General features: G+C 40.0%; 1 protein-coding gene across 5 annotated transcripts in view; it reads right to left on the bottom strand.

The window, feature by feature from the left end:
- ANO5 (anoctamin 5) overlaps positions 1–6,630 on the bottom strand; it is a 100,193-nt gene extending 93,563 nt beyond the window's left edge. For 4 of the 5 annotated variants that reach the window (XM_059931270.1, XM_059931274.1, XM_059931271.1 and 1 more), the window contains exon 1: positions 5,806–5,931. In XM_059931270.1, the coding sequence (XP_059787253.1) occupies positions 5,806–5,845 (40 nt within the window). In that variant the 5' untranslated portion in view covers positions 5,846–5,931. Of the gene's footprint in view, positions 1–5,805 lie in introns of all 5 variants that reach the window. The other variant, XM_059931269.1, reaches the window with a different exon arrangement.
- Positions 6,631–22,338: the final 15,708 nt, after the last annotated feature.

The following is a 22,338-nucleotide window of genomic DNA, read 5'->3' as shown; positions in this document are numbered from 1 at the left end:
GCATTAATGTCTATCTCCTAAGATATGTGCAAGCATTAAATGAAAAAAATGCGTGTAAATTGCTTCATGCAGTCATTGGCACAGAAGTGATCAATGAATATTAGTTATTCTTGTTGATATTGCTACTATTATTAGGATATATTCTAGTCTTTTATTAATTTTCAGAACTGTTTTAAATTCTTTGGGATGAGTTTTAGAGTGTCAGAATAAAGATGAAAGAATATCTTTTGTATTCAGGTCTTTTTGTTGCAAGACCTATTAAAAAGTTAATAGCTAGCATAAGCAAAGCTTGAAAACTAACAAACTATAGCTATAGCCACATCACAACTTTTCTAAGTGCAGGTTTTCTCATCTAAAAGATTAAAAATATAAGTAAAAATTATTTGAAAAATATAAAATATTATGCAGTACCATCATCAAAGGGTTTTACCCATGAATACTGTCTAGATGTACAGCTCAAAATTCCATAATGTCTTGACCACCTCTCATTGGACTTTCCAATAAAAAGGAAACCAATCTAGCAAACTCTTTTTTTTTTCTTAATTTTTAATTTATTTATTTATTTATTTATGGCTGTGTTGGGTCTTCGTTTCTGTGCGAGGGTTTTCTCTACTTGCGGCAAGTGGGGGCTACTCTTCATCACGGTGCGCGGGCCTCTCACTATCGCGGCCTCTCGTTGTGGAGCACAGGCTCCAGACGTGCAGGCTCAGTAGTTGTGGCTCACGGACCCAGCTGCTCCGCGCCATGTGGGATCTTCCCACACCAGGGCTCGAACCCGTGTCCCCTGCATTGGCAGGCAGATTCTCAACCACCGCGCCACCAGGGAAGCCCCTAGCAAACTCTTATAATAAGTTGATAAAGAACAGGATTCTAAGAAATACATGCTTTGTCTCTCAACGTATTGTACTTGCACACTGACGTAAGGAGGCTTTTATTTTCTTGAGGGCAAAAACAGTCACTATTGTGCATAGAACTAAATATAGTTCCAAGCACAGAGCAAACAAATGCACACCTTAAGCTAGAGTTATAGAGCATTTTATAATTCTGTATTTTAGAAAAGAAAGTAGAAAAACTGGAAGCATTAACCCCTCCTTCCTCTAATTATTTTTGCTGCATTTAACATAAAACACCTAGTTAAAAAATATTTTCAAACTGCTATCAGAACTTGATGCAATGCGTTTATTTGAGAATGTGGAAAGGGGTCAATACAGTTCCTCCAGATTATCTCCTGTCCCTACTAGTCCTCTCTTATGCTTTCGCCTTTCATCTTGCTGCTTCCTCGCCCTGGATCTAACAAGATTATCTTTTTTGGCTAATTCTTGCTTATTTTTCACTTTATATCGGTTTTGACATCCTCCTTTCAAGCCTTGCCTGAAACCTCCTCATCTGCCCCACAGTTAGCCTCTTCCCTGCCCCCATACCACCCTGAACTTAAGCCTTTTGTGGGTACCCAGCCCAATTATACCTCCCTCCGCAAGACTGCAAGCTCCCTGAGAGCCAGGTAGAGCGCACTTTCTAAACCGTATCCCTTTCTGAAAAGCAGAAAGATGAAAGGAGATAGATGTATTTCCTCACACACCATGCTCCCTCTCACACATAGTGCTAACTCACTCTCACTCACTCTCTCTCACACACACAATCAGATGTTCACACATGCCATAGACCCAGATACACTTTCACACTCACTCAGAGAGTATAAAGTTGAAGAAACTGTGCATAATCTCCAAACCTGTCAAAACAGAGGCCTATCTGAAGAGGCAAGATTTGAAGCCAACAACTCTAGATCGGCTTCTCATTATTCCTGCAACTTCCTCTAAAGTCAATAGAATTGACTGTACTTTTCCTGTGGGCTAGAAACCAGAACTACGAAGGGTTTAATATCAATCACTTTGGAGAATCATAAAATATGAGCTAAAATTTAAGCCAGCCCAAAGACAGCTTGGAGTTTTCACTGAAAGCACCTTACTAAGAATACACACTGCAGCAAACCCAGAACCCAAAAATAGCCCTTGCACTTACCAAATGGTCTTCTCAGTTTACACTTCTTCCAGCGGCATAAAATAACATATATGCAATCAAATATTCATATTACTAAAGGATAGGTGGTTTGGTTAAATACAATGCTTGATGTAGTTGTAAAGACGCAAGCAACTTTACATTCAATTTTAAAACTGCCCTTTCCAATGTTAAACCCTTAAACTTTCTTTTCCAATGCTGAATGTGTCATAAATCAGCCAAAGAAAGAATATTTCAAATCAGAACTTCCTTACAATGTCAACCAGTCAATAGTTCAATTTCAGCAACATTGATATTTTACTAGCAGTGTTTCTTTACATAAATATTTAAATGGTCTATTACACATTGCCCTTATAATTTCATTTTAAAAATTATTAGATTGTGGGAAAACAGCTAATTGGAGATCACTGATTGCTTAAATGTTCAACTGTTAAGAAAATAAACTGAGAAAATATAACAAGTCCTAGAAACATCCATTATGTCTGAAAGACACAATGTTAACATTCTCTCTCCGGGAAGAAATTTTATCACATGTAAATCAATTGTTTAACTTTCTCATATTTACTCTTCAAAGGTGATTTAGGAAATACATAATACACAGATCCAGACTTACCTATATTGGGGAATTTACTCTAAGAAATCCATTTGTATTTTAAAACACAGGAATAAAAGTAGCTCTTAAAAATTCATGCTGTGGAACCCAGTATTGTTCAGCCTTCTGAAACCAACACTTTTGTTTTCATAACTGTGTCATTAAACTCCAAAAAGAAACATATATTTAGAACTGGGTTTCCAAAATTCCACATGACTGTCAATGTTAAAAAATACATCCTCATTGCAATGCACTTTTCATATAACCCTAGAAGTAACAGAAATCCTAATAATGGGCAATAAAACCAACTCAGCAAATTAATCAACATATTGAAAGACATTTAGAAAAATAAGAGTCATCTGAGTGGCCTGGACCACCCTGCTCCTTAGGCTCTGCTCTTACCAATGCCACTGTCTTCTGCTATTTGGATTCTGGATCTATGAACAAAACAGGTTATAGGAATTTGGGCAGGGTGCATTCGTGAGACCCAGCCATCAAATACATGTATTCCACATTAATATCCTTTTCTCCTACCTCCATCCAAATCAGAGGCAAAGCTTTTATCACAACAAGAGGAAATATAAATCAATTACAAAAGTCTTTGCCAAGGAAAGGGGAACTGAAATTACTTCAGGAAAAGTTCTAAAACCTTCCTGGGATGGACTGAAGCTTCAGTATGACCTCAAGCTGAAGTAACACTGATTTACGTATAAATTCTAGTAAGCAAAATTATCCTGAGGCTAAATTAGATCTTCTAACATCTGAGAGAGAGTAATGGTCAATCTCTGTAATGCCATATTGATATATTTTTTCCTTCATTATATGTATAAAGTTACATACTCCACATTTTTTCCCTCCACTCTTCCTTCAATGAAGAATATATTTCTCATAGCTTTACTTCAGAAGGACTGATTATAAGTAAATACTGAATGCTTCAAATGAAAAAAAAAATCTATTAAGAGCTTCAGATTACTGAAATTACAATAGGAAACAATTCTCTGCAAAGGAGGAAACCACTGAATAAGTACAGAATAGGACTTCTAATTTTATTTGTCTAAAAGACATTTGACTTCTTTTGCACACTGAACATCAATCATTTTCCCTAACAAGTTTACTGCATTATTTAGCAGAGCCGTTAGTCTAAAGTTTTCAATAGTTGTATTTCACTCTATCTTTAAATTATTTTTTGTTTAAAAAAAGGGGAGTTGCTTCAAGTGACACCATCAAGAACATGGAAAGAGAACCCACCAAATGGAAGAAAATATTTGCAAGCCATATACACTGAATATATAAAGAACACTTACAACACAATAATTAAAAGGCAAATAACTCAATTTTTTAAATGGGCAAAGAATCTGAAGACATTTCTCCAGTGAAGATATATGAATGGTCAATAAGCATTGAAAAAGGTACTTAACACATTTAGTCACTGAAAAAGAGTAAGTCAAAACCACGTTGAGATAGCATTTCACAACCACTAGGGTTGCTATAAATAAAAAAGACAGACGATAACAAATGTTAGTGAAGATGTGGAGAAATTGGAACTGTTTTATATTACTGGTGAAAATATGAAAAATGACGCAGACGCTTGGAAAACAGTTTGGCAGTTTCTCAAAATGTTTTATATAGAGCTACCATATGATTCAGCAATTCCACTCCTAGGTGTATACCCAAGAAAGATAGAAACATATTTTCATAGAAAAATCTTGCAATAAATCTTCATAGCATTATTCACAGTAGCCAAGAAAGTGGAAATAATCCAAATGTGCACCAATGGAAAATTATTTGGCAATAAAAAGGAATAATGAACTGATACAAGTTACAACATGGATGAACTTCAAAAACACTATGCTAAGAGAAAGAAGCCAGTTACAAAGACCACATATTGTATGAGTCTGTTTACATGAAGTGTCCAGAATAGCGAAATCAAGAGAGACAGTAAATAGACTAGATGCTGCCTAGAGCTGAGGGTAGGGGAGGTGGGGTGGGGAGGAGGAATGACTACTAAGAGGTTTCTATTTGGGGTGATGAGAATGTTCTAAAATTAGATTATGGTGACCACAAAATTGTAAATATACCAAAATTTGAATTGTACGTTTTAAATGGCTGACTTTTATTGTATGTAAATGAAGTATATCTCAAGCTGTTAAGAAAGGGGAGGAGGAGGATGCAATAATGCACTTTATTTCTTGGTGTCTTTGAAGACTAAATAGTATGACTTCTTAGATCATTTATCACTTAAAAAAAACTGTTTCCATGTTTAGATCTAACACTAAACAAGACATGAAAGTAGAGTGTCATTGAGAGAACTGAGTATCATTGAGGGCCATGGAGATAGACCCAGAAAAATACATGCATTTTCAGGAAAATGCGTGTACTAAAATAGACCCACAGAATACAGGTCCGGGGTGGCCACACGGGAGTTTCCAGGAGTTGGCCTTCTCTCTATTCCGTCCTGTCCCAGAGGGCTTGGTATTTCCCTGGACCCACACCTGCTTAGCTTCTGGCCGGTTCCTGGGGCCTCAGGCATGGCTCAGGAAGAAAGTCCAAGTATCATGGGTACTGGGAGACGGGAAACCCCGAAGCAAACAATGGGCAAACATTTTTCAACGGAACTAAAGATTCAATGAAAGCTTGTAAAACAGCATCCTCCCCAAGTGCATAAGAATCTCAAACTGATGGACCTTAGGGTTCGGTCTGCCCTTCCATAATTAACGATCATCTCAAAGCTTGAGCAGTAGTCGGCGAATAGAAAGGGGCAGCAAGACTCGAGAGCCAGCTCCCCACACAGGGAACTGCTGTCATGCGCCCTAAGCTTAGGCTCTCTCGGTGGGAGACTCCTTCTTTCCTCTGCCTGGGTTCAGAGGCCCGAGCACCTCAGTTCACTCGCCCGGCGTGCTCGCCTCGCCTCCCTGCACTGTGCGACCGCTCCGCGGCGTCCAGAGGAGCAAGGAGGGCGGTCTCGGAACCGCTCGGAACAGGTGCTGGCCTCGCGGGAGCAGCCCGAAAAAATCCCCGGCCCGGGCAGGGAGTGCTCGCCTGCAGTCCCCGTCTCGCGCAGGGCACGCCGCTACGCGAACATCCCCGGGATCCCGGCCGCAGGGCCGCCAACGTCCCCCGGGGTCCCCGCGCCTAGAGTGGCGCGGTCCACTCACGGAGCCCGACCCTCCCCCCCGCGCCACCCCGCCGGCTCCTACCTTCCTCCTGCACCATTTCCAGGACATCCGGGTCGCCCATCTTCGCCAGCTCGTTGATGACACTGCTGGAGGGGCAGCAGACTGCCGACCGCCGCGACTGGAGGCGAGATCTGGCCTGGAGACTGAATCTGATCGTGGGCCGCCGCACTTGCGCCGGGATCAAGAGATCCTCTTTATAAACCTCATTCTCCTCGGGTTCCACCAGCGTCGGGGGCTTCAGCCAGCTGGGCTTCTTCTCCAGCGGGTACTTCCACTCGACCTGGCCCTTGACCCTCGGCTTCACCGCCCTCTCCCTGTAGCTCTTCTGGGACCTCTCCCAGTACGTTTCCCGCAACGTGCCGGGCTGCTGGTCTCCCGGCTTCCACGAGCCCTGTCTCCTCTGGCTCTCTGGCGGCGCTTCTTTTGAGTCCGCCTGGGCGCTCTCTCCCCGCCTCTCTCTACTCCTCCCCAAGTCCTCCACGGGGGCCTCCATCTCCCCGCCCCCCGGTCCGCCGGGCTCCAGGCCACCCCGCCCCTCTTCGCTCCCGCCCTCTGATTCACTCGGCCCCGGCTCCGCCGCCTCCTGTCCCTCTTTGGGGCCCGCTGTCTCCCGGGCCCCTCGGCCGGGCAGCTCCCTTCTCAACAGGCCTTGCTGGTCCCATCCCACCGGGTTGGCCCTCGTCCCGGGCTCCTGGTTCTCCGGGTTCTCCCGGGCTGCCGCCTCCGCTCTCTCTGAACTATCCTCCGATGCCAGCCGACGGGCCAGCTGCGTCCTCAGCCAGTTGGCCTGGTCCTCTTCCATCTGCCCAGCCCTCCGCCTAGCATGGGCGGCACTCGAAGAGAACCCCTTCCCAGTTGAGGAGTTATTTTTTGTCGGGTGAGAAAAAGCCCTCCTTCCTTAAGGCGACCCCACCCCCTTAAGGCCCGCGTGTGGCCAGGTCTCCAAGGTTCTAGCAGCCCCCTCCCTCCCGAGTCCTGCGGGTGGGTATTAACTTCGCAGCTGGCAGGGTCCGCTTCCGGGACGCAAACGCGATTTCTAACACGGTTGGTGGGAAGTCAAACATGTTTGTCGTGAATTCGAATTCAGCCTCTGCCCCTTAAAAGTTGGATGGCATTGGTCAAGTTTCTGTAAGCCTAACAGTAGCCACCTAGGGGACTTTTGAGGGTCACATTATACAGTGCGGGCATAATGTGTTAAAAATTTAGCTGCTATCAAGACTAACCCATTTTCCATTGAGCCCTGCTCCGCCTCAAAGTGTGTCTTAGTGCCTTGAGAACTTCAGCCTCAAGCAGAGCGAATGGTCACACTCTTCACAGGCTCCTCTGAATTGGTTCTAGGTTTCTGAGACCTTATCAACTGCCACCTCCCCAATAATTGGGAGATAAGAAGAATTACCCTCTAACAAAGGAAAAATAGATAAGTGATGATGAACTAAGGGTGAGGTAGAGGTCTGAACTGAGGGCCTTGAGAGTGCTAAGGAGGGCATGACTTTGAGTTTGGGGCAGGCATGGGATGATTTAAGAATAAGGACATAACCAAGGAAGACTTGACCTTTCTTAATTTTCATGTTACTCTATTTTTCCCCCCCTTCTATTGACACTTTAGAACCAAGAATTACCTTTTACAGATGAGAAAATAGGCCTTGAGACAAGTGTTTTGGTGAAGGTCATGCTTAACTGTGGAAATGGAAATCACCTTTTTTTCCTATGCATTGCTATCTGTTCTCTATTTAAACCTCTAGGAGTATATCAGTTCTGGTCAAGTGATTTCAGACTATAGGCAATTCCTTACTTGATGCATTCTGGAATTGTGTTTGAAATGTGAATATACATAAGTCAAGCAATAGACTTACATGTAATTATAATGAATTGCTAGTTATGATACAAGTGTTTGGTTTTTACTTCTTGATTAATCATTGTTTGAGTCTAATAAAAGGTTTATGATGTGATTTGTTTCATGTTCTTCCCATATACCAGGTACTCTGCTAGGTGCTGTAGATATTGTGATTTAACAGATGGTACAATCTTTGCTTTATGTAGATTAAATAAAAATAAAAACAATAAAATTATTGTTCTATAATTTTATATAATTATGTTTTCTAGTCTTGATTCTGTACCATATTTGAAGTGATATATGAAAAGACATTTAATGATGATTTTGTGCAAAATTAAATGGAATATTTTGATGCCAAATTTGCTAATATTTTATCAACTTCTCTAAACTTTGTTAACAAAAAATTGGCTCCTCCTTGTGTTCTTTTGATAAAGGTGTGTATCTTATCCATAACTCTTGAGATCTTGAGAAATTTTCTCTGAATTCTTATCACTGAAATACTTTATTTTGCTTATCCATTCATCATTTTAGGATCTGTCAATTTCCTCCATTGCTACACCCTGCCTCTTGAGACACAATCTTTAACCATACATTTCCAGAATTATGTTATGAATAATGAATACATGTTCTTTTAATGTAATTGAACACACAGTTTTGTATTGAGACCAAAAAGTTATCTTTTTTAGCCCTCCAAATAATTTCAGCCTTTGTTTCCAGATTATTCAGCCTTTGTTTCAATGTTATTGCATCATCTGGTAGTGCCTTTTTTTTTTAAATTTGCCTCTTGTGTCCTACACTAAGGGTGTTATGCAAAAGTGTTTAAATGACAATAGAAACACAGCTGTAGATATAAAAATGGCGATACTTTGGTAACTAAACTGTCAAATGATTGCTTAAAATACTTGTTTGCCAACTGGTAAGCAAAAGTATGAATTCTCTGTAGGAAAGCACTTCAGGGGTGTCAGTATATAATGCATGAAAGCCTGAGCTGTATGAAAGTTAAGTGTATAAAATTGAGCAACACCTGCATGTGAACATTTTTTATTCTAGCAGCCTGATTAAATAGATGGATTTAACTCTGAAGAGGACAAGTTCATGAGCTACACTCTGGAGGCCAGAAAAGACCTTGGAAAGTCATCTAATGAATCCTTCTCCCTGCTGGTATCTAAAGCAAGGGTATGGCAGCTCCAGTCGGGTTTGGATCAGTCAGCTTTCTCGATTTCTCTGCATGCCAAGGCTTTAACTCCTACAGTAAGTGTCTCCTTTTGGACTACTTGGCAATCATTTACTTTTTAACCCCTAAAAGTTTCATTTATTCCATGTATTTTCAACATCATTACAATCCATATAAAATAGCATGCTCTAGGGTATGGATCTTTGAATCAGGAGTCAAAAGACCTGCATTTTATCTTTGTCTCTGTCCCTTAATGAGCTAAAAGGCACAATGACCTTGAACAGATGACTTTGCATCCCTCCTTCCTCATCTGTGAATATTAAGGCTCTTAACTTGTTCCACCCATCTCCCAAAGTTGTTGGGAAAGTCAGACAAATCTTATACATGAAAGGACTTTGGAAACAATAAAAATGTAACAAACATGAGACAGTTTTATTGACTAGCAGAGGTAGTTATAGAATTACCAGTTGGTAAGGATACTAATTGTGGGATATTGTTTCCCCTGCAACAAAATGCTGCTTCAACCATTTCTCTGGGATTTGCAGGCATTTTCTCACTCCACACAGATTCCTCACTCACTACATACTGGTTTCAGAGGAGGGGGCCAAGTCTCCTTATTTGCAATATTTATTTCTTTGAATCCTGACTTATTTAGGCCCTGGACTTTTACAATAAGCCCTAGTCCTGTTTACTAGGACCTTCATCGCTCCTACCATCTGACATTCTTCCCTTTCCTAAAAAAATGCTCATTTTACAGGCTGGCCTCTGGAACTATTGTGGTCATCAGAAAAGCCAGTACAATTCTGAGCACTTGGGTGGTTTGTCTCCTATGCCTTGTAACTAGAAAAATGCAGTTGGTTCCCAGACTGAAGAGATGGGGGACTGTCTCAGCAGAAGGCCAGGAACAAGAATGTTTTCATCTCTCCCATGCCTGTTTGCAACAGCCACTGAGATTACAAATGACGCCCTTCTTCCTGCAGTCTGCCAATGACTTTCTGTCACATATAAGGGAAAATCTAAACACCTTTCTTGTCAGTAGGAGTGCCACACTATATTTATGTGATCTAAGTCCACTTCCCACCTCTCCCATCATGTTCTAACCATGCTGTCTTTTTGCTGTTCATCAAACCAAATGAGCACTTTCCCATCATTTCCTGAGCACTTTGCATTGACTGTTCTCCCCATAAAGATCTTCACACGGATGCTTGGTGGTTCACTGTCTTCCATCATTTAGTTTTCTGTGCAAATGTCACTTCCTTGGGAAGAACTTTGCTGACCACCCTAAGAAAATAACCTCACATCACTATCCTCTTAGCCGGCATTTTTCTTCATAGCTGCTATCTCTTTCTGACTTTGCATATTTAATTGCTGATGCATATTTATTTTTGTATAAGATCCATGGAGCCTGAGGTTTTCTCAGTTTTCTTCTCTGTTGTACCTGCGGCACTTAGAATGGTGCCTGGCATAGAAAGGTTCTCATAAATATTTGTTTAATGAATGATACGTCAAAGGTCTATCATCACATTTCCTATTCCCTGAGTCAGTGGCTGACTCCTCCCTTGCTTTCCTGAATCTGAGAGAATAATTTGATTACATACTTGCAGTGGCTTGTGGCTCAGTGCCATTCTGAGAAATAATTTTCTAATTCTGAAAAAAAAATAAAATTTACCTAAAGAAACAACTAGAATCAGCAGAGATAGAGACAGTAAATCAGGACTTTGCCTCACCATCTGAGCACCAATCTCTTGGCTTCTCTTTGAAGACATATTCTAGACCTTTGGCAAGCAGTGGCAGCAGATGACAAGAAGAGGCAAGAAAGACCCATCTGTGCTTTAGTGCTACTATATTCTTGTAATAACAAGTGTCCTTTGGTATAAAGCAATCACATGCTCTTGTTTAAATGCCAGATGCTTAGGATTGTTATTTTTCTTTGGCATACACATAAGCAGGAGATAAAAAAACAAACGAACCCATATGGTCTACACTGGCTGCATCAAATAAGAATCTGGATCTTGGGCCTTGAGTGGAGATACCTATATTACTATATTTCCCTTTCATCTTTCACAGATAAAGTTTTCCATCAGGGAAACTACACCCACTGGGTCTAGATTTTCTTTACCATCAAATCTTTTTTGAACCTTGTCATGCAACTGAAAGAAACTGTTCCCTTAAAGGTTATCCTTCATTGCCTTGTATCAGCCATTATATCCAGTGCCTCTTTCCAGATCTTCACAATAGACCTGTGCCATTCTGAGTCTCCATCCATAATTCTGACTCTCGCACTCTTTAGGAAGTATGATATGGAAGAAAGAGCATGTATGTTAAAGTCAGAGGTTCTGGATCAGGCAGACCTGTCCAAGTTCGAAGTGGCTGCATAAACTTTAGCTAGTGGGCTAACCTCTCTAAACCTTAATTTCCTAATCTGTATAATGGAGAACAAACAGTGTGGTTATGAAAATTAAATAATAATGCTAAGTCCTTGGCACATAGCATACATTAAAAGAATGCTAGTTTTCATCTTTCTTTTGTACATTCAATGATTTCCTTGCCTCTTTCATCTTCTTTCAGCAAAATCTCCCTTGTTATTCTCATTTACTCTTTTTTTTTTATTAACTCTCTCATTCTTTGAGGCACCCAGTCAAATATCCAGCTCCACACTAACTGCTTATTGAAAATTTCTAAAGTCTTAAGTCACTTCTATGTTTTAATATTACTCTAATTTGAGCAGATACAAGGCTAAATCAATTTCCTACAAACTAGTTCAACTTCCCAACTCTCCCACTTATTTCAAAGTCACCAGGATTATCTCAAGTTGGTGATTAGTAATTATAATAGCTACTATTATTCAAATATGTATTAATTAATGTGCTTTGCATATATTACTACATTTATTCCTCATGATGATGTGAGTTAGGTACTTATTATCAGACACCTCTGTATGTACTGCACATCTTGGCTCACCCTCCTTTAAAATTAACTTTACTGAGGTATAATGTACATTAGTAATTATAATTATATTAATAATTAAAATCACTAATTTTAAGTGTGCAATCAGATATATTTTTGACATGTATATAGTTATGTAACAATCACCACATTCACAATATAGAACATTTCCCAAAACTATTCAACACATTTGTAGTCAATCCCTTTATCCAATCTACCAGCCTCTGGCAATTGCTGATATTCTTTCTATCACTAATTTTTTGGCTCACCTTTATATGCCAGTTTTTACTATAGCAATTAGTTATGCACATGTGCAATTTGAAAGAATCTTGCTTTGACTCTACTGAGTATCTCATACCTCCTGACCTAGGGTTTTTCCATCACCATGAAGTGGGTTTCCTATGCTTGTCCACTCCACACTATTCTGACACACATGCACACCTTTAAGTAGGAGAACGTTAACACAACATAAAGCTACTCTGACCAACTGGGAATGAGGGATAAATATTCCCCTTTTTTATTTCTTGGAGGGGCAATTCTGAGATGCATTTAACACAGCTCTTCAAGCGTTCATCAGAGGGATCTACCCCCTTTAGCCCTTGGATTGGCTTGTCTTCCTTTCATGTTTGTTCACGTTTGACTCTTCCCACCCCCAAACCACCCCCAAACCTTCCTTAAGATCACCTACCAAAATGATCTTCCTGTGTATAAGTCTTACCTCGGGCTCTGCTATTAGGGGAAATCCAGGCTAAGATGAAATTATTATTTTTATCCCTATTTTTAAAAATGATTTAGTAAACTAAGGCTTAAAAAGGTTAACTGCCCACAGTTGCGTAGCTATTAAAAGAGCGAGAGCTTGGACCCATCATAACCTGATTCCACAATTTGTGTTCTTAATCACCACATAGCTTTTCAAGGTGGAAACTAAAATCAGCTTTGATTTTGTGCAATATTTTTAAAATGTATGTCTAAATTACCAATTTTCTGTTATTTCTTCTTTTGAAATGTGTCACTCTTCAGTTATTGAAAATTATTTCATCCAGCTGGAAGTCATGCTGGGTAATCTCCTACTGCTTTCACTTTATAGCCCCCATCTTTGATTACTATGATAGCCTAATAGTCGATTTTCTTCCTTCCCATCAAGCAATACTGTTTACGGATAAGTATGTCAGCTTTGGGGTTTGATGAAACTGATCTTAAATCTTAGCTCTCTCAGTTCTTAAACCATGTGATATTTGGTGGGATTCAATCTCTCTGAGCCTCAGTTTCTTTATTTATAAGATAGAGAAAATAATTCCTAACTCACAGGGTTGTTTGGTGCAATGAATATAATAACTCATGTGTTTTCACTTGTTCAAATATTAAACTATGGGTTGCCATTTTCACTTTATTGTATTTGTTATTGTTGTTGAGTTGACTTTAAGTGGTAAAGTTTTTGAGAGGATGGAGCCTTTTGTTGTTAAATATATATCCATGCCTTTAATTTCTATGAAGGAATTTATTTTTATTAGTCTAAAACTTTTTGTAATCTATGAAGCAAACGAAAGATTTCTGGATTTTGAAATCAAATGCATCACGCATAAAAATATCGGTACAAATATTGCTTGAAGTAATGGAAGGAACTCTTAAGACCCAGCAGAATCACATATTGATTAAAGTGCTCCATTATGTAGCGTTCAGATGATCTTTTGTGCTGTGGCAATGAAATAAAAGCTTCTGAGAAACAGTAATTTCCCATTAAAAGATGATTTAATGCTTGGATTTAAATATGCTGTCATCCAATTCATGTTCCCTAAAATATACCCACTATTGAAATTTTAAAGGAGTCCTTAAAACTTGGGTTATATAGAAAACCAAACTTGACTGAAATACAGGAGCTTCAAGTTAGTGAAAGCATACAGTTTTGTACACTAAAATCTGTCAGGCCTTTTATAAAATATGTTTGTGCAAATTTAGTCTATTTTCAAAGTACCTTATTTGGTTACAATTTCAACCATAAGTACAAAGAAAATGCAATTAAAGGGTGTCACTGCCTCAGTGGTTACATCTGGCATTTTATCTACCTAATTAAATCCCCTTTCTAGTACTCCACCCAAAGGCTACATGGTTTTAACCAGTAGCATAAGAAACATCAAGAATATATTTGACTCTCCGCAAATCATGAGCATACTTGTAACTGAGCCTGCTGTGGCTTGTAATTTCATGTTTTAAGAAGAAAGTTCTTAATCACATTCTTTATTTAGTTCCCCCAAGCTAGATACTTATTTGTAGTTGCAAGCAGTCACTCACAGAGAAAATGAGCCCACCCTGCTTGATTACATACTTGCTTTACATTAAGGGGTTGGCTCTATCCCAGAATTGCCAGAAAAGTCATCTTCAAAGACGAAGAAATGGGAGTCTGTAAAAGAAAAACAAGCTGCTTCAAAAGTTTACTGATCAACACCCACTCTACCGAGGTCATAGAAGGTCCTGAAGATGGACCCCAGGGCAGGGTCTGAAGGACCAGGACTTGTCCAGGTAGGGTGTTCAGCCAGAAGAAAAAAGAACAGATAAGCACTCTGAGCATATTTTACATCTGTGATTATTCAATTATTTGTTCACTAATCTCTCCTCCATTACTCTATGAGGACTCGAACCATGTCTCTTACTCATCACGGCATCCACCATCGGCAAGCACAGGGCCTGACATATGAATATTCAGATGAATTGATATCCAAATGAATCTCTCCATTGTTTTGCTCTTTGATAGTTTCTTTTGTGAGTGTCTTTTCTTCCCAACTAGACTGTAGTCATCTGAGAGCAAAGACTGTATCTTATATTCTTCCAAGATCCTTTCCAATGATGTTCCATTCAAATCAGTGTCAATACCTATGGGATGTTAAGCTGTGAATTTGAGAAAGTAAAGGAAAAGTTAAGGAAGCAAGAAAGGTAGTAAAGAGTTGTGATGCTTTATGCACAGCACATCTCTAAGTATACACTGAATTATATGAACGTCCCAAATTTGATCATTTGTGATCTATAAATTCTATACTAATTTCATATGGCTTTACCTAGCTACTGGAAAGTGACAAAGGTTGAGAAATCCAGAAAAAACCCATAGCATTTGGGTGGGCAAACAAAGTCTAAATTACAGTTCCGCTACTTAATAGTTCCATAATCTTGCACAAGCTTGCAATTCTTGTTCGATCTCAGTTTCCTCAGTTGTGAAATGAGTATGTGTCTTTTTTTGGAGGGATGTTGTGGAGATTAGATGAGTGGAGAATTTGAAGCTCTAACCCATTACAGACCAATAAAATTAGCTCCACTCCCCAATCATCTTGCGCAAGTATTGTAACATCTCCTCACCTCAATCTACTTATCTGTAAAACAGGCAAAACGGATAAAGAAATTAAATATGAATCAGTTCATACTCATAAGTACTACACTATAATTTTAAATTAGCTCCTAATGGCTTTAAATTCAACTTGTTTAAAAATTAACAGTCCTGCATACAATAAGATACGGAGCTTGTATAGGACATAGAAAAAAGGATGTGTGTGTTTATCTGTGTGTGTGAGAGAGAGAGAGGCTAAAGTTTTCTGTGTCTGGGCTTGGTTCACCTATTTTTTCTTCTCAGTGCATGAATGAGTGACTAGTATGTGTCACACTTCATAAATCTTTGCATGCCTAACCTTCATTTAGTAGGAACGTGAGGTGTTTATCTCTGAGTCAGTCTGCATGTCTGCTCACACTATAGGGTTAGCTGTTTGAATAAAAGAAGGTTCATAGTACAAGAACGTGTATCATTTTCTTTGTATTTAGGGATCTTTCAATCATTTTATTCAACGGATCTTAATTCTGACTCTGGCACTGTTCTAAGGGCTTTATATATATGAACTCACTTAATCTTTCTAACAACCTCATACAATATATACTATTCTCCCTCTTCTTCTCATGAAGAAACTGAGGTGCAAAGGGTTTTCAGTAACTTGCCCACCCACAGTCACAGCAGGTAGGTGAAGCCAGGATTTCAATGGAGGTAGATAAGCTCAGGAGATCATGCTCTTCCTCTTTGCACTATTCTGCCTCCTAATGGTTTATAAACTTTACACATTACAGCTGAAAACTCTTACTGCCTAGCAGATGTGTTAAGCAAAAGTGATTACCAATTAATATTATGTAAATGACTGTGACGGCTGCCCTGACAAAGATAACTCTCGAACTGCCTATAATTGCACCATTAAAGTTTCATTTATTTGCATCACAAGTTACCCCTTTTAAGACGTATAAAGGCTGGGCAGGGGCAAGGAAGGAGAGAAATGAATCCTGGAGCATTGGAAAACTGCTTGGAGGTCATGACTGGATTTGGTGCCTCAGTAAGAGAAAGGCAGAGTGGACAGAAAGGAACTTCCCTATTAGGTAAATTGTCAAAACAGTGAGTTCATTACCATGAGTTGCTGTTTGTGAACAAGGAAACTGAACATCAGAGAGCTTAAGGACTTGCCCATGGTCACAAAGCTGGTAAGGAGCACAGCATGGATTGGAAATTGTGTCTAACTAACCCCATATTCAACTGCTATTTCCTCCATTACCCTTCTAGGGAAGAGGAGAAAAAGGGGAAGAGGTGATCTAGGGACTCGAAGGGGGAAATAGAAGAGTTTGGAGAAAAATAAACCTCTTTCTAAGTTTCTAAGGTTGGCCTATTCTTCAACTTTTTATTTCTATTCTTTTGTCATGTATTCATGTCAACTTGTTATCCCCTATATTCTGCTTTGCTTGAAAGGACTTTATTGATTGACCATGTTGTGCAAAGTACTATGCTTGCTGCTGTGTGTGTCTGCAGAGAGATAAATATTTTTTTCTCTAAACCAATGAATTTATGATCTGGATAGAGAAATAATATGCACATGTTTTCCCAGATAAAGCCCAAGTTTCTGAGCCTGGCACCAAGGCTCTTCCCAAGTGGACTACCACCTTCCTCACTGCCCTCAAAGCTCTTGCCTTCTCCTCACTTTGACCTCATTTGAGAACATCCAACTACTTACCATGCAGGCCCATGCCTTGGTAAGTACTGTTTTCTGGAATGTGTTTCTCATTCGAGGGCACTCCTCTCCCTCCTAACTCCTAACATAGAAACTGATGGAGTAGCAGCTAAAGACCAGTCTCATGATATAGACTTTGCCAATTAGATGCTCCCATTTAGTTCTTTGTAACCTAAGAAAATGGCACACACACATATACACACAAAGACCTGAATTCATTCATCATGGTGGTAAATGGAACCTAACAGACCATGTTTAGATATGTCATGATGACAGCAGCAATATCTAGGATGGCAGGTATGTGGGCTAGACCATTCCTGCCGTAAGATGGCTATTATCCCTCCTGTTCCTGGCCCTTTAAAACTGCTTTGATTCCTGTCTCTTTCCTAAACCTGGTCCTCCTGTGAAATGTTGAATCTCTGAGCCCTAATAATCTTTCATTAAGGCCCCTTCTATTGCTGCAACCAAAACAGGTAATTGTCCATTCTCTGTCCTCAGACTATGAAATCTTCTCTCAAGCATTTTCTGGTATCTATGATCTGAATTAAATATTCTCTTCTTTTTTGAAATGTGCCCATTACTATATGAGGTAGGTACATTGAAAAATATAGGTAAGTAATTTGAAAGAATATTATTCTATAAGAGTATATATAGCATAATATAGTACAGCCTAGTTCAGTATAGTGTAGTATATATTAGGTCCTTTCATAGAACAAGGATGAGATATCTTCAGGACTTAACTAATGAAAATTTATCATAAGTATCTTACAAGTGATCTTCTTGGGTGTTCTACCATTTCTCTCTCTCTTTTCCCCTTTTCTCTCATTCATTCATTCAACTAATATCACTGAGCATCTTTGGTATTGATTAGCATTGTGCAAGGCTCTGGGGACACAATAGTGGCCAAGACAAATAAGGTCCCTATTCTAATGAAACTTCTGGTGTCTGGGGAGAGAAAAATAAACAGGTAAAAAATTAAAATGATCATTTTTAAAGGGTTATAAGAACAACAATGGAGTGATATGTTAGAGAATTATTGGGTTGGGGGCGTATAGTTTATGTAGGGACAGCTAGGAAGGCTTCTTTGGAGAGATGTTGTTTTAAGCTGAGGTTTGAATGATGAGAAGAAACTAACTGCATAGAATAGAAGGAAGAGTATTCCAGGTAGAGAAAGTAGCATGCACAAAGGTCATGCGGTACGTTCAAGTCCAGGAAGGAGACCAGTGTGAATGATAGGAGAGGAGGTAGGAGGGCCAAGTAAGGGTTCTTTTATTAGGCTCTAAGTGGTCACTTTGAAATGTATGAATTTTACTCTTCCATTTTTCATGGATTATCCTCTGCATTCTGTGTGTTTGGATTTCAACCTTCCTAATTAGGAAGGGTCTAATTGAACCGATCACCTTCGTTGCTTGTATTAATTAAGATAATGTTTCCTCCTCTGACAGATAACCCTCGAAATCTCAGTGACCTAATACTGAGTGAAACAGAAGTATATTTCTTACTCCATGAAATTCCGAAATGGTGTTCCTGATCGGTGTTGGGGAGCTCTATTTTACTTAATCATTCAGGGACTCAGACTGATAGAAGATTCACCATCATCAACCCATGGCTTTCAACTTTGCCCTGAATGTAGATATGCAGACTGGGGGTGGGTTAGGGAGTTTGGGGAAAGTAGTGAACGGGTGACCTCATGAGAGGGTTTTATGGGCCAGTTGGAAGTGATGCACAGCATTTCTGCTCACATCCCGTTGGGCAGAATTCAGCTATATGACCACACCAAACTGCAAAAGAGAGTGGGAAATGCAGTCTGCACGGTGCCCAGGAATAAAGGGAAATAGTTCAATCAACCATGGTCTGTGTAGTGAATTGCCTGAGGTTGCCTTTCTTGGTAGGTATCAGTGGAGCACAGTGTAACTGGCAGACACTGTGAGGCTTCCTACCCATGGGAGGTGGGTAAAGACAAAATGTATTTTGAAAAATAAAATTCAAGTAAATATAATTTTTTCTAGAAAATGGAAAACACTAAAATTTTGATAATACAAACTACAGAAATTGTCTTGCCTAGTTGAGATGGACAGAAAATATAGTGATTCTCACCTGAAGGAACAGTTCCATAGGGCAGTGTAGTGAGATGAATAATTCCCCACCAAAAGACATGTTTAAGTCCTAACCCCTGGTACTTGTGAATGTGACCTTATTTGGAAATAGAATCTTTGTAGATGTAACTAAATTGAGTATCTTGGGATGAGCTCATTGTGCATTTAGAGGTCATTTTGCATGGAAATATGAGGCAGAAAGGAAGTAGACTTCCACCTTAATTTTATCCCCAGTGAGTACTTCCAATGCACCCCCATACCCGCTCTCGCAGCAAAATATCTTCCCTTACCATTTCCAGGGATTGGAATGTCAAACATTCTCAAAACTCAGTCTTTCCAGTCAGCCACAAGCAGCATATAGCACCTGCTACATCTCACTCAACTCTCCCTTGTCAAAATCCAGCATTTCACAACTGCTTGGGGGAACTTCAGGGGACCTGTGATAATACATGCATGTAGTTAAGCTAAAGCTGCTGAGGTCCCTGGAGGTCAAAGCAGGATATTTTTAAGGAAGGGAGGGGAATGATCCTCTGCTCAATTTTCTAACAACCGAGTCCCACAGGGGCAGTGCCAGCCAGTTCCTCAGCTCTTGCTAGGTCCCTGATGACAGGGGCTCCATCGTACCCTGATTCTAATTCCTCTCTTGCCCAGGAGCTCTCATATGACCCAAGAGGTGTGATGGGCAGCAAACATGATCCCATTGCCTCTACCTTTTCCATCTCTTCCATTGCCTTGGCTCCTCCTTCTTGAAAAAAATCCAAAAAACAGAAAACAAACAAAAAACAAACCCCTTTGTTCTTCCAGACAAAGAGACTTTTGGCAAGAGAGAGGAGAGTCACATAACCACACCCACCTCCACTCCAGGTGACATGCACATTGCATAAGGAAAAAGTAGAAGGAAAGGAGACGATTATTGGTATAGAACAAATCTGCAGCTGTCAGTGATTACACCTCCTCTCCTGAGGCTGATCCTCCTGTGCTGAGGAGCCATCAAAGATTTTGAACTTGTAGTTCAGCTTTTGTATGACTTGCTATTTATTTCCAATGCCTAGGGGAAGTTCACTTCTCCAAGTCTTGGTGGGATATTAGTTGATGAGATATTTATAAGGTATAGCTGGCAGACTTTGGCTCGGTTCAACCACAGGATTTCAGTTGAGAATGGAAAGAATAACATCTGGTGGTTGCATTAGCCCTGTGAAAGAGGCTTCAGGAAAAGTGCCAGCATCCATTTAGATCTGCTCATTTTGTACCTATAGAGGCTAAAAGAAGGCCTAATGGAAGAAAAAGGATTCCAGTTTCAGCCTAGGAAGGAAGCCAAGGACAATAACAGAGGAAAAGGAAAGTGAATTAGTTTGAGGAATGCATTCAGGGTTAGAAACAGAGAACTGGAAGGTGTTGGGTAAATAAGTGTGATATGTCAAATATATATAGGTGATGTTGTATTAGTTTGCTAGGGCTGCCACTGGGTGGCTTAACAGAAATTTATTTTCTTACAGTTCTGGAGGCTAGGAGTCTAAGATAAGGTGTTAGCAAGTTCAGTTTGGTTCAGTTTCTCTTTCTCCTTGGCTTGCGGGTGGCCATTGTTTCTCTGTGTCCCCACATCGTTGTCCCTCTGTGCACACTTGCCCCTGGCATCTCTTTGTGTATCCAGATTGCCTCTTCTTATAAGGATACCAGTCATATTGGATTAGGATCCACCTTATCAGCCTCATTTTAACTTTTTAATTCTTTAGAGGCCTTCCTTATCTCCGAATACAGTCACGTCCTGAAGTATTGGGACTTAAGCCTCCAACATATGAAATTCGGGGCAAACACAATTCAACCCATAACAGATATATATTCAGGATAATGAACAAACATGATTTTTTGCACAATTGAAACACTAATTCATGTTAGTCTTCCACTGTCCCGTAAATATTTGTTTGGTAGAAGTAAACATTTCCTAACCCTGGATGGTATTTAGAAAGAATCCAATACTTTTCTGCTTTTAAAGAGTTAAAATATCACTTAACTTTACAAAATATTATTTCAATTAAGTAATTAGAATGTGCCCATTTCCAGATATCAATTAAGTGATTCAATTGTTATTGAAAGATAAGATTTCTTACCTCCCTCCATGCTAAGGTCTGTAGATGGCAGCTGCCTGCCTTCAGGAAAGAGGTTGTATAATTGACTCCTTCATCTCTCTGCCCTTCTAATCCACTTGCTAGCTGATGTTTTTGGTTTCTAGAGGCAAAGCTGAGAAGAAAGGAAGTAGAAGTGAGGAAAAGCATTGTCTTAGTCAGCTTGTGCTGCTATAACAAATACCATAGACTGGGTGTCTTAAACAACAGATATCTATTTCTCACAGTTCTGGAGACAAGGAAGTCCAAGATCAAGGTGCTGGTCAATTCAGTTCTTGGTGAGGGCTTTCTTCCTGGCTTGTAGAAAACCACCTTCTCAATGTGTCCTTGTATGGCCTTTCTTCAATGTATGCGGGTGGAGAGAGAGATTGCTCCTCTTCTTACAAGGGCACTAATCCCATCATGACCTAATCTAAATCTAATTAACTCCTAAAGGCCTTGCCTCAAAATAGTCACACTGTGGGTTGGCCCTTCAACATATGAATTTTGGGGGACACAAATATTCAGCCCATAATAGGCACAGAGGCATCCTGACTAGGCTGGATGGCTTCATGATCTCAGTTGCTGACAAATGTAATTGGATCATTAGTGACTACCATTGGTGAGCACCTCTCTCCAGCAATTCCCTTGACCTGGGTGGCCACTTGCTTATTCCAAGTGGTTGCTTATAGCGCATTTCCTTAGCCACCAAGATTCTGTCGGCCATATCCAGCTTCTTGCAGCTAGGGCTCCTCTACCCTTCTAGGCAGCTTCCTTGCTCAAGAAACTAGGATAACCCAATACTGCCTCTTGCTCCTGCATGGTTTACAACTGGTTAATGGGAAAACTCTCTCATTTCCCTTGCTTCAACAAAGCCTGAGGGTTCAGGCCTATCCCAGTGTAACTCTCTCTACCTTGCTGCCACAGACTGTATTGGTACAAATCAGTTACCGGTTGTCATTTTCTTAATTACAGTAACAAATTTTAAGTCTTGTGAGTGATCCTGTGAGTACTTGTCTGCCTGATAAGCTTCGAGTAAGGGTTTAGCCAAGGTCTGGGGTGGGGTGGATGGAGGACTCACAGTATAGAAACAGCTTTCTCCAAGGAAATCTCTTTACCAATTCTTCTGCCTCCTCTCCAATCCTTCCATATTCTTGATTTGGTTGCTACTTTCAAGAATCAGTTAAAATATCTCATCTCTTTTATTCTGGGACCCGGTCAATTCACACATACACTTACTTACCCAAAGAGAGTCAGTGACTGTGAGAGAGATAAAGGGAAGTATGAAAAGTATTGAAAGAGATACAGATAGAAATAGAGGGACAAGGATAAATAGGGAGGTAGAAAAAAGGGAGGAAGGAAAGGGGAGAAAGAGACGAAG

The sequence above is a fragment of the Balaenoptera ricei genome, chromosome 8, assembly GCF_028023285.1.
Source record: "Balaenoptera ricei isolate mBalRic1 chromosome 8, mBalRic1.hap2, whole genome shotgun sequence".
Classification (NCBI taxonomy): domain Eukaryota; kingdom Metazoa; phylum Chordata; class Mammalia; order Artiodactyla; family Balaenopteridae; genus Balaenoptera; species Balaenoptera ricei.
This window is presented reverse-complemented; position numbering and strand designations above follow the sequence as displayed.